The sequence below is a fragment of the Episyrphus balteatus genome, chromosome 3 (genome assembly GCF_945859705.1).
Source record: "Episyrphus balteatus chromosome 3, idEpiBalt1.1, whole genome shotgun sequence".
NCBI lineage: Eukaryota > Metazoa > Arthropoda > Insecta > Diptera > Syrphidae > Episyrphus > Episyrphus balteatus.
The window spans coordinates 87,180,997-87,194,204 of record NC_079136.1 but is presented as its reverse complement, the minus strand read 5'-3'; the positions used below and the strand labels follow the sequence as shown (position 1 = coordinate 87,194,204).

Here is a 13,208-nt window from a genome sequence, read left to right as displayed (position 1 = left end):
GCTGCCATTAGTTTTATAATGGGTCTATTTCCTCTGCTTTGAGGTAAAGGTTTTCATTCAGATCTTTAAAAATGGGAAATTAACTGACAATAACAATCATAATATCAAAGTGCGAAGAGATAATAATCTGATAACAGGTCATTAAGAGTGGTTTTTGTAATGTTTGTTATTTTCAACAATATAGTTTTAATAAAATTGGTAAGTCAAAACATCAATACATCACCATTTGCGTCACATCCGGTTGTTTTGATTATTGACGGAGCATCTATGACATCGTTTCGACTATTCAACTGCGTGTCCCATATATAAGAACCACACTAATATATGAAGGTTCCAGGGGAAAAACGGCACATGTCCACTTTTTGTCAAAAATAAACTAATGATGGGGTCCTGTAGTATTTACTGAGCACTATCTGATGGCATCCCTTCTTTTATAAAACATATTTAAGCCTTGCGTTTTTCTCGAAATGAGTTGGAATGGACTTGTGCTCAGTGGTGTACGTTGAGTCGTCGGGGCCCCGGGGCAAGACTAAATTTTGGGGCCCCTTTCATATTTGGGGGCCCTTTAGATACAAAAAAAAAGTATGTATACGCCATAAATTTTTTTTGTATGGCTTATATATTTTTAGGTTTGCCTAAAATGATATATTTAGAGACCCCTATAATAATTTTTTTTTTAGCATAGAATTGATAGTTCTTGGGGCCCCTGTTCTGAAGTAATATGTACATGTACATATTTGATTTTCCATCATCAAACATAATTTTTTTTATTGTTGGGCCCCTGAAAAATTCATTTTGGGGCCCTCAAAATTAAATATTTAGCGGCCCCTAAAATAAAAATTTTTGAAGCTTAGAATTGATAGTTCTTGGGGCCCCTGTTCTGAAGTAATATGTACATATTTGAGTTTCCATCATCAGACATATTTTTTTTTATTTTGGGGCCCCGGAAAAACTAAAATTAAATATTAAGAGACCCCTAAAATAAATTTTTTTAGCTTATAATTGTTAGTTCTTGGGGTCTCTGTTCAAAAGTAATGTGTACACATTTGATTTTCCATCCTCAAACATAGTTTATTTCTTTTGGGGCCCCTGAAAAATAATTTTTGGGGTCTCAAAATTATCAAAATTAAGTGCTTAGAGGCCCCTAAAATATAATATAATTTTTTTGGAGCCAAGAATTAATAGGTATTGAAGCCTCTGTTCTGATGTAATATTCGGAATGCCACCAATAACGTAATGTTTTTAGTTTGTGCCCTGATGTATTTATGTTGGGGCAAAAAAAAAACAATTTTTTTTTAACTTAATTTTTTTTTAAGTACTGAAGTAAAGGCATTTGGGGTCCCTGCAGGGCCCTGGCTTGAAGTTGTTTTTTGCTTTTTTGGGGCCCCTAATGTATTATTTGTGGTTGCAAAGATTTTTCAAGTAATATTTTTTGGGGCCCTAAGATAAAATTATAATTTTTCTTTTAAAAAAGCAGTTTATTTCCTTTTGGAGCCCCTGGGGTAACCTTTTTATCAAATCAATATATATTATGTGGCTACATTATACATTACACTGAATGACATAATTTGTCTCCCTTGTATCCGAAGTGATTCAAACTTATTTTAATTTAATTCGTAACTCAATTTATGCTAACAGTTTCCTTCTCTGCATTGTCTTCAGTGGGGGCCCTGAGGTCGGTCGGGGGCCCCGGGGCGTCGCCCCGCTTGCCCCAAGGGAGTGTACGCCCCTGCTTGTGCTGTTTTTCCACTGGATCCTTCATATGTACATATGTACATATAGTTACTCGTTTATCAATATACTATCCACATTTTAAAAGTTTTTTGGAGTAAAACCAAATTTCATAACATACACTCGGGCGTATACGTGATATAAATCCTTGCAAAACCTCAAACTTAAATTCTAACACCTAATCAAGAATACAATAATCATTAAAAGGATTTAAACATTGTGTATATGTATATAGGTATGTATAAAGATGTAAATAATGAAAAAAAAAAAAATAACCAAGAAAAAACCTGATACCTATATGTGTATGTATATACATTATGTCTATCCTAACTTTCCATCTGGTAAAAAGTTCGAATTCATTCATCTAAACCAAAATCATTTTAAATAATTTGTACACGTTAATAACAGTAATGCATGCCTATCTAAATGCCTGCTTATCTTTGACATAAAAAAAAAATAATCTAGTAAACTTGTAATGAAAACCATACAAATAAAATCAGATTTCTTAATTGAATGTTACCGCTTTTATATACTCTGAATGATATTTAACTACGAATTAAATGCATCTTTCTCATACAATAAAATAAATGCATATTTAAAAATTTAGTTTGCAGTTGTTTACGTGCAGTTTTTTTTTCATACAAAAAGTAAAACAAAAATGTATATAAATACACATACACTTACCTAATACATACGATTATATACAAGCTCCTGAGTAATATGGGTGATGGACCTCAGGCAACGAGGAGTTGCAGAAGTCTATGTGCAAGTAATTATGGACAATTGGACACATATGTATTTTAAAACAAGCACATTTTCTCTAACATTTCTAGGCAGATATCTGCGGACCAAGTCTCCAAGCAAGTATTGGTTTAAAGATATGAGTTCAGAGTGAACAGACCTATGCATTCAGGTACAAAAATTAAAATTTTATTTTATTCTGGATTTTCGAGAAAAAATCAAGGTTAACCCCTTGCCGAAAAAAATGAATTTTAAAAAATTTCATCCAAATTCATCGAGTGAGGCAGCAAAAGAAAGGCCTTTTTAAGCTCTACTCATCACTGAAAACCAAAACTTTCTTGGATCTTTGGTTGCTGAGTTATTTGCATCCAAACTTTTTTTTTGCATTCGGAAGCAGTATCTAAGGACCAAAGTCTCCAAACAAGTTTTGGTTTACAGATATGAGTTCACAGAGAACAGACCTATGCATTTCGGTACAAAAATTCAAAATTTATTTTTTTTGGATTTTCGAGAAAAAATCAAGGTTAACCCCTTGCCAAGAAAAAATGTATTTACAAAAATTTTATCCAAATTCATCGAGTGAGGCAGCAAAAGAAATTCCTTTTTAAGCTCTACTCATCACTGAAAACCAAAGCTTTCTTGGATCTTTGGTTGCTGAGTTATTTGCATCCAAACATTTTTTTTTTTGCATTCGGAAGCAGTATCTAAGGACCAAAGTCTCCAAACAAGTTTTGGTTTACAGATATGAGTTCACAGAGAACAGACCTATGCATTTCGGTACAAAAATTCAAAATTTGTTTTTTTTTTTTTGAATTTCCGAGAAAAAATGAATTTACAAAAATTTTATCCAAATTCATCGAGTGAGGCAGCAAAAGAAAGGCCTTTTTAAGCTCTACTCATGTCATAACTGATAACCAAAACTTTCTTGGATCTTTGGTTGCTGAGTTATTTGCATCCAAACTTTTTTTTTGCATTCGGAAGCAGTATCTAAGGACCAAAGTCTCCAAACAAGTTTTGGTTTACAGATATGAGTTCACAGAGAACAGACCTATGCATTTCGGTACAAAAATTCAAAATTTATTTTTTTTTGATTTTCGAGAAAAAATCAAGGCTAACCCCTTGCCGAGAAAAAATGTATTTACAAAAATTTTATCCAAATTCATCGAGTGAGGCAGCAAAAGAAAGGCCTTTTTAAGCTCTACTCATCACTGAAAACCAAAACTTTCTTGGATCTTTGGTTGCTGAGTTATTTGCATCCAAATTTTTTTTTTGCATTCGGAATCAGTATCTAAGGACCAAAGTCTCCAAACAAGTTTTGGTTTACAGATATGAGTTCACAGAGAACAGACCTATGCATTTCGGTACAAAAATTCAAAATTTATTTTTTTTGGATTTTCGAGAAAAAATCAAGGCTAACCCCTTGCCGAGAAAAAATGTATTTACAAAAATTTTATCCAAATTCATCGAGTGAGGCAGCAAAAGAAAGGCCTTTTTAAGCTCTACTCATCACTGAAAACCAAAACTTTCTTGGATCTTTGGTTGCTGAGTTATTTGCATCCAAACTTTTTTTTTGCATTCGGAAGCAGTATCTAAGGACCAAAGTCTCCAAACAAGTTTTGGTTTACAGATATGAGTTCACAGAGAACAGACCTATGCATTTCGGTACAAAAATTCAAAATTTTTTTTTTTTTGAATTTTCGAAAAAAAAATCAAGGTTAACCCCTTGCCGAGAAAAAATGTATTAACAAAACTTTTATCCAAATTCATCGAGTGAATCAGCAAAAGAAAGGCCTTTGCATCCAAACATTTTTTTTTTGCATTCGGAAGCAGTATCTAAGGACCAAAGTCTTCAAACAAGTTTTGGTTTACAGATATGAGTTCACAGAGAACAGACCTATGCATTTCGGTACAAAAATTCAAAATTTATTTTTTTTGGATTTTCGAGAAAAAATCAAGGCTAACCCCTTGCCGAGAAAAAATGTATTTACAAAAATTTTATCCAAATTCATCGAGTGAGGCAGCAAAAGAAAGGCCTTTTTAAGCTCTACTCATCACTGAAAACCAAAACTTTCTTGGATCTTTGGTTGCTGAGTTATTTGCATCCAAATTTTTTTTTTGCATTCGGAATCAGTATCTAAGGACCAAAGTCTCCAAACAAGTTTTGGTTTACAGATATGAGTTCACAGAGAACAGACCTATGCATTTCGGTACAAAAATTCAAAATTTTTTTTTTTTTTGAATTTTCGAAAAAAAAACAAGGTTAACCCCTTGCCGAGAAAAAATGTATTAACAAAACTTTTATCCAAATTCATCGAGTGAATCAGCAAAAGAAAGGCCTTTGCATCCAAACATTTTTTTTTTGCATTCGGAAGCAGTATCTAAGGACCAAAGTCTTCAAACAAGTTTTGGTTTACAGATATGAGTTCACAGAGAACAGACCTATGCATTTCGGTACAAAAATTCAAAATTTATTTTTTTTGGATTTTCGAGAAAAAATCAAGGCTAACCCCTTGCCGAGAAAAAATGTATTTACAAAAATTTTATCCAAATTCATCGAGTGAGGCAGCAAAAGAAAGGCCTTTTTAAGCTCTACTCATCACTGAAAACCAAAACTTTCTTGGATCTTTGGTTGCTGAGTTATTTGCATCCAAACTTTTTTTTTGCATTCGGAAGCAGTATCTAAGGACCAAAGTCTCCAAACAAGTTTTGGTTTACAGATATGAGTTCACAGAGAACAGACCTATGCATTTCGGTACAAAAATTCAAAATTTTTTTTTTTTTGAATTTTCGAAAAAAAAATCAAGGTTAACCCCTTGCCGAGAAAAAATGTATTAACAAAACTTTTATCCAAATTCATCGAGTGAATCAGCAAAAGAAAGGCCTTTGCATCCAAACATTTTTTTTTTTGCATTCGGAAGCAGTATCTAAGGACCAAAGTCTTCAAACAAGTTTTGGTTTACAGATATGAGTTCACAGAGAACAGACCTATGCATTTCGGTACAAAAATTCAAAATTTATTTTTTTTGGATTTTCGAGAAAAAATCAAGGCTAACCCCTTGCCGAGAAAAAATGTATTTACAAAAATTTTATCCAAATTCATCGAGTGAGGCAGCAAAAGAAAGGCCTTTTTAAGCTCTACTCATCACTGAAAACCAAAACTTTCTTGGATCTTTGGTTGCTGAGTTATTTGCATCCAAATTTTTTTTTTGCATTCGGAATCAGTATCTAAGGACCAAAGTCTCCAAACAAGTTTTGGTTTACAGATATGAGTTCACAGAGAACAGACCTATGCATTTCGGTACAAAAATTCAAAATTTATTTTTTTTGGATTTTCGAGAAAAAATCAAGGCTAACCCCTTGCCGAGAAAAAATGTATTAACAAAACTTTTATCCAAATTCATCGAGTGAATCAGCAAAAGAAAGGCCTTTGCATCCAAACATTTTTTTTTTGCATTCGGAAGCAGTATCTAAGGACCAAAGTCTTCAAACAAGTTTTGGTTTACAGATATGAGTTCACAGAGAACAGACCTATGCATTTCGGTACAAAAATTCAAAATTTATTTTTTTTGGATTTTCGAGAAAAAATCAAGGCTAACCCCTTGCCGAGAAAAAATGTATTTACAAAAATTTTATCCAAATTCATCGAGTGAGGCAGCAAAAGAAAGGCCTTTTTAAGCTCTACTCATCACTGAAAACCAAAACTTTCTTGGATCTTTGGTTGCTGAGTTATTTGCATCCAAACTTTTTTTTTGCATTCGGAAGCAGTATCTAAGGCCAAAGTCTTCGAACAAGTTTTGGTTTACAGATATGAGTTCACAGAGAACAGACCTATGCATTTCGGTACAAAAATTCAAAATTTATTTTTTTTGAATTTTCGATTAACCCCTTGCCGAAAAAAAAAATTAATTTTAAAAATTTGTATCCAAATTCATCGAGTGAGACATCAAAAGAAAAACCTTTAAGCTCTACTCATAACTGAAAACCAAAACTTTCTTGGATCTTTGGTTGCTGAGTTATTTGCATCCAAACATTTTTTTTTTGCATTCGGAAGCAGTATCTAAGGACCAAAGTCTCCAAACAAGTTTTGGTTTACAGATATGAGTTCACAGAGAACAGACCTATGCATTTCGGTACAAAGATTCAAAATTTATTTTTTTTGGATTTTCGAGAAAAAATCAAGGTTAACCCCTTGCCGAGAAAAAATGTATTAACAAAAATTTTATCCAAATTCATCGAGTGAGGCAGCAAAAGTAAGGCCTTTTTAAGCTCTACTCATCACTGAAAACCAAAACTTTCTTGGATCTTTGGTTGCTGAGTTATTTGCATCCAAACATTTTTTTTTTGCATTCGGAAGCAGTATCTAAGGACCAAAGTCTCCAAACAAGTTTTGGTTTACAGATATGAGTTCACAGAGAACAGACCTATGCATTATTTAACAAATTTTTATCCAAATCCATCGAGTGAGGCAGCAAAAGAAAGGCCTTTTTAAGCTCTACTCAAAACTGAAAACCAACACTTTCTTGGATCTTTGGTTGCTGAGTTATTTGCATCCAAACTTTTTTTTTGCATTCGTAAGCAGTATCTAAGGACCAAAGTCTCCAAACAAGTTTTGGTTTACAGATATGAGTTCACAGAGAACAGACCTATGCATTTCGGTACAAAAATTCAAAATTTATTTTTTTTGGATTTTCGAGAAAAAATCAAGGTTAACCCCTTGTAACCCAACATCGTAAATTTTAAAATTAATAATGTCAATCGAAAGGGCTTTAGCTATAATAAAACACGTATTTTTTAAAAACTCAATAAATTCATTATTTGCTTATAGTCCAAGATCCCAGGGCCGCCAGACATTACTTATTTTCTCAAGAAAAAAATGTATGGAATTACGTAGTGCTAGGACATACTATTAGTGTATGGATACTGGCTATCTTGTGCCGACGGCCATTTTACCAATAACAGGTGCTAAAGGTACGAAAAATACGTAGTTACTTTTCTTATTTTCTCAAGGCTGATTTTTATATATGATACTCAGGGAACTAATACATTAATTTTTGTAAGCTGCCAGACCCGTCGGATGGGCCTAACACCTTGCCAGACACGCATAATAGGAATCAGGAAAGTTAGATTTTATTATATGGGGGTCTGGGAAAAAATTTATAAAATATTTTGACTTCAGGACTCGAAAGAGTATCAAGACACGCGTCGAATACCACATTTTGCACAATCGCATCTAGAGTCATTTGGCCGCCATTTTGTTTTTTTAATAAAAATTGCAATTTTTCACATAACTCACGTATTTTTGAATCTACAGAAAAAAAATGTATTGCAAACTTGAAGATAATTTAATTTACTACAATATATGTTAAATTACTTTTTTCGATTATACCTTCGGTTTAAGAGTTAGGGTGGTTTTTTTGAAACCATATTTTCGTCATATCTCATTTATTTGAGCTCTTTTGAAAATTAACTTGAAGTAAAAGTTGTAGATCTTTTTATTACCTTCAATTATTACATTAACGGTTTTTCGATTTGACAGTCCGTTTTTGATCTGTAGGAAAAAAACTTCAAAAAGGTTGCAATTTTTTAATATAGGAAAAATGTTCTAGTACAGGGTAATTTGCATAGATGTAACAACAACCTAGGCGTGTAGGTTGCACTCAGACAAGAACAAAATCGTATAACTAACACTGCCAGACCCATTCCGACAGCCATTTTTTTTGCCAGACACCTTAAAGCTTTGAAAAAAATAGTTTAACTTTACTTATATCTCAAGCTTCATTTTTATATATGATACTCAGGGAACTAATTCAATAAATGTTTGTAAGCTGCCAGACCATCGGATGGGCCTGACACCTTGCCAGACACGCACAAATGCTAAACTATTTTTTTCAAAGCTTTAAGGTGTCTGGCAAAAAAAATGGCTGTCGGAATGGGTCTGGCAGTGTTAGTTATACGATTTTGTTCTTGTCTGAGTGCAACCTACACGCCTAGGTTGTTGTTACATCTATGCAAATTACCCTGTACTAGAACATTTTTCCTATATTAAAAAATTGCAACCTTTTTGAAGTTTTTTTCCTACAGATCAAAAACGGACTGTCAAATCGAAAAACCGTTAATGTAATAATTGAAGGTAATAAAAAGATCTACAACTTTTACTTCAAGTTAATTTTCAAAAGAGCTCAAATAAATGAGATATGACGAAAATATGGTTTCAAAAAAACCACCCTAACTCTTAAACCGAAGGTATAATCGAAAAAAGTAATTTAACATATATTGTAGTAAATTAAATTATCTTCAAGTTTGCAATACATTTTTTTTCTGTAGATTCAAAAATACGTGAGTTATGTGAAAAATTGCAATTTTTATTAAAAAAACAAAATGGCGGCCAAATGACTCTAGATGCGATTGTGCAAAATGTGGTATTCGACGCGTGTCTTGATACTCTTTCGAGTCCTGAAGTCAAAATATTTTATAAATTTTTTCCCAGACCCCCATATAATAAAATCTAACTTTCCTGATTCCTATTATGCGTGTCTGGCAAGGTGTTAGGCCCATCCGACGGGTCTGGCAGCTTACAAAAATTAATGTATTAGTTCCCTGAGTATCATATATAAAAATCAGCCTTGAGAAAATAAGAAAAGTAACTACGTATTTTTCGTACCTTTAGCACCTGTTATTGGTAAAATGGCCGTCGGCACAAGATAGCCAGTATCCATACACTAATAGTATGTCCTAGCACTACGTAATTCCACACATTTTTTTCTTGAGAAAATAAGTAATGTCTGGCGGCCCTGGGATCTTGCTCTATTAGTTATTTCGAAATTTACGCAGTAAAAAAAAAATTTAAATAATTTATTTTTGTATGTATAAATGTGTATAAATGCAACATTTCAAACAAAAAGCTATCTAATGGCGTTTTTAATTTTCAATCCGGAATTGTTCTTCGATCTGGAATCCCAATTGAACAGTTTTTTTTTTTATTCCGAAGAATCTGAAGTTTGGTGTAAATGTATTGGTTGAATTTGAAATGTGTCACATATATGTGTATTTGCGCCAAATTTCATTTGTTTTTGTTTTTGGTCAAGTGTGACATCTCACATTTAAATCTATGAATGTGTGAGTGATTCTGCTTCTGATTCTGTTTTTAAAACCAGAAGAGAAATTCTCTTTTTTTCAGAATCAGAACTGCCAGTTTTGCCCAATTTCAGATTGCTTTTTTTTGCTTCCAGATTGCCAATTAAAAACGCCATAATATTTATTTTTAGGCGCATTCCTAAAATCCAAAAATAAAACCCCGTTAGTTTATGCACGAAAAATATTTTTTCTGAATTTCGTAGTTTTTACATAAATTTGCTTGTTTTCCAAAAAAAGCCGAACTTTCAACATTAACTGCCAATTAAAAACTATTGGTGCTATTTATTAAAAATATGGCGCATTATTTCGATAAAGCAATTCTTAAAGATTATGTAAGAAGCTTTAAAAGAATAAAAATATGTTTTTTACAGCTTTTGGGCGATCTTTTTCGGTATGTTACAGAAATGTCACATGGGGCTACAAGGGGTTAACCCCTTGCCGAAAAAAAATGAGTTTAAAAAATTTTTATCCAAATTCATCGAGTGAGGCAGCAAAGGAAAGGCCTTTTTAAGCTCTACTTATAACTGAAAACCAAAACTTTCTTGGATCTTTGGTTGCTGAGTTATTTGCATCAAAACATTTTTTTTGCATTCGGAAGCAGTATCTAAGGACCAAAGTCTCCAAACAAGTTTTGGTTTACAGATATGAGTTCACAGAGAACAGACCTATGCATTTCGGTACAAAAATTCAAAATTTATGTTTTTTTTTTATTTTCGGTTAACCCCTTGCCGAGAAAAAATGAATTTTAAAAAAAATTTGTATCCACATTCATCGAGTGAGACATCAAAAGAAAGGCCTTCAAGCTCTATTCATAACTGAAAACCAAAACTTTCTTGGATCTTTGGTTGCTGAGTTATTTGCATCCAAACATTTTTTTGCATTCGGAAGCAGTACCTAAGAACCAAAGTTTCTGAACAAGTTTTGGCTTACAGAAATTAGTTCACAGTGAACAGACCAATGCATTGTGGTACAAAAATACAAATATATTTTTTTTTGAATTTTCGAGAAAAAATCAATAAATTGCCGAAAAAAATGCATTTTAAAAAATGTCCTTCAAAATCATCTAGTGAGACATCAAAACAAAGGTCTCTTTATGATCAATTAATCAATGAAAAACAAGTTTTTTTGGAGATTTGTCTCCAAGAATCTGTTTTAAGTTTGCATCCATTTCATACACAGTTAACGGATTTGATTCACTTTCTTGCTGAAAGTAATGACTAATGACACAATAATTGTTGATCTTCTTCAGGAGTAACTTAGTCTAGACTCCGTTACCCCGTTTTGGGTTCATATCAGCAGTGTATGGAAAATTCATTCAGATTTTGCGGGCTTTCCAAAAAAAATGATATAATATAAAATGCACAGAATTTTCATTAAATCATTTTTTTTTTTTATTTCTTCATTAAAAATAGGAGAAAAACAAAGGGTATACAAATAATGAAATGAGAATAAATTATTAAGTCTATAATAGTTAAAAGTGTAGTCAAAGCAGCAACTGCGGCAGCCAAGTGGTACTTTAAAAAAAAAAGCATCACATTTCAAAACTCATTTCGAAAGCTTTAAATTTCTAACTTTGTTGTGGCGCAGTATTGATAAAGGTGGTGTTTTTTTTCAATGATATGTTACTTTTTTAATCCCTGGACAAACTGCGTTATATCATATTCCTCGTCGTATTGATTTTCCGACCATAATTCTGGAAGATTTTCTATAACACTTGCAACTGACATTTGTCCACTTGAACTGCTTGTGGCATTAGAACTGCCGCCTTCTCCATTACCACTTTTTTGTTTGTTGTCACTTAAATTGAAGAGATCAAACAATTGTTCGGTAGCCATTGTATCCATCGAGGCATTTTCAGCACTAACTACGGTATTTGCTGTTAAGATCTTGAATTTCTGTAATCCCATGATTTTCTCTTCAAGTGATTTTCGAGTAATCAAACGATAAACATTCACTACTTTCTTTTGCCCAATACGATGTGCACGATCCATGGCTTGCAAATCTTTCATTGGATTCCAATCATGTTCCACAAAGATAACCGTATCAGCTCCAGTTAAATTCAAACCCAAGCCTCCAACCTGTTAAAACAAATTAAGAAATAAGAAGAAGATATTGACAAGTTTTGGTTTTTATATTTACCTGTGTTGTCAATAACAAAACATCAATACTAGGATCAGTATTAAAGTTGTTCACAATTTCTTGTCTGCATGAAGCTGGTACACTTCCATCCAACCTTAAATACGAAACAGAAGGTAAATGTTTCTTCAGCAAATCGTTCTCCACAATATTCAGCATAGCTTTGAGTTGACAAAATATAAGAGCACGATGCTGATTCACACTTTCCGTCTCCACACCAATGCCACAGTCTAACAGAAGTTGCCTATTCAAAATTTGAACATTAAAACAAAAATTCTCTTAAAACAAATTACAAACAAAAACTAACTTCAAGGCAGGTAGTTTTGCTGAATGTTCAATATCATTCAAACAACTATTGTACTGGCTCAATTCATGTGTTATCTTAGTGTATTCCGGATGACTAGGAAGAAGCACAAGTTTTGGATGATTGCAAACATTCTGTAAATAACGCAACGCATAGAAAATATGTGTTTTCTTGTTCAGATTCTCCGTTTCGCCAAGATTTGCCAAACAGTCCTTCAATTCTGAATTCAAATGACTTCGACTAAAGTCCTCGTACAGACGTTCCTGCAAAGGACTCAACTCACACAACAAGTCTTGTGTTATTTTTGGTGGAAGATCCGTCAACACATCCTCCTTGACTCTTCGCAATAAAAATGGCAAAATCTGACGATGTAACGATTCCATGGCTAGGACACCAGCTTCTTGTTCTTTGGGTGAACTTTTTGAATCACGACTAGAAAGAATTGGACGACTAAAGCGAGCAATGAATTGTTTTTCAGTTCCTAGAAAACCTGGCATTAGAAAATCAAACAACGACCACAGCTCAAGGACGTTATTTTGGATCGGAGTGCCTGACAGAATTAAACGATGATTAGCTTTCAATTGTTTAATGGCTTTGGAGCTTTTAGTTTTGCCATTTTTGATGATATGTCCCTCGTCAAGGATACAGTAATTCCAGTGGATCGTACTAAAGTAATCGATGTCTTTGCGGACGGTGTCATAGGAGGCAACGACTAGATTACACATACCGATTTTCGGTCGTAGTTTCTCTCGTCCTCCCGGCAATCCAACATAGTGCAATGGTCTTAGAAAGGCTGATTTGAGGAATTTCTCAACTTCGTATACCCAATGGCCGGTTAAAGTAGGTGGGCAGATCACAAGACTCGGCAGTTCTGTAGCGCTTTCAATCATTCGCTGATGGTGATCACCAGCCAGAATGCATATGGCTTGAAGGGTCTTTCCCAGACCCATGTCATCACAAAGAATACCGTGCAAATTATATTTGTTTAGAAACCATAGCCAGTTAACACCGGCTTGTTGATAGGTTCTCAGCTCGACTGTTATTGGTACGGGAACTTTAAAATCTGGAATTGTTTTCGGAGCAAATAAGTAATCAAGAAATTCTCGATCTCGAGTTTTTCGAGCTTGTAGTTCCTAGAAAAATAAAATAAAATTAATTTAAT

The 13,208-nt window shown here is 33.4% G+C and overlaps 1 protein-coding gene across 2 annotated transcripts in view; it reads right to left on the bottom strand.

Moving 5' to 3' along the window:
• Positions 1 to 11,000: 11,000 nt before the first annotated feature.
• LOC129914269 (TATA-binding protein-associated factor 172) overlaps positions 11,001 to 13,208 on the bottom strand; it is a 70,792-nt gene continuing 68,584 nt past the window's right edge. For both annotated transcript variants that reach the window (XM_055993439.1, XM_055993438.1), the window contains exons 13-15: positions 12,050 to 13,179; positions 11,746 to 11,986; positions 11,001 to 11,684 (exon numbers count right to left, since the gene is read on the bottom strand). In XM_055993439.1, the coding sequence (XP_055849414.1) occupies positions 11,229 to 11,684; positions 11,746 to 11,986; positions 12,050 to 13,179 (1,827 nt within the window). In that variant the 3' untranslated portion in view covers positions 11,001 to 11,228. The remainder of the gene's footprint in view (positions 11,685 to 11,745; positions 11,987 to 12,049; positions 13,180 to 13,208) is intronic.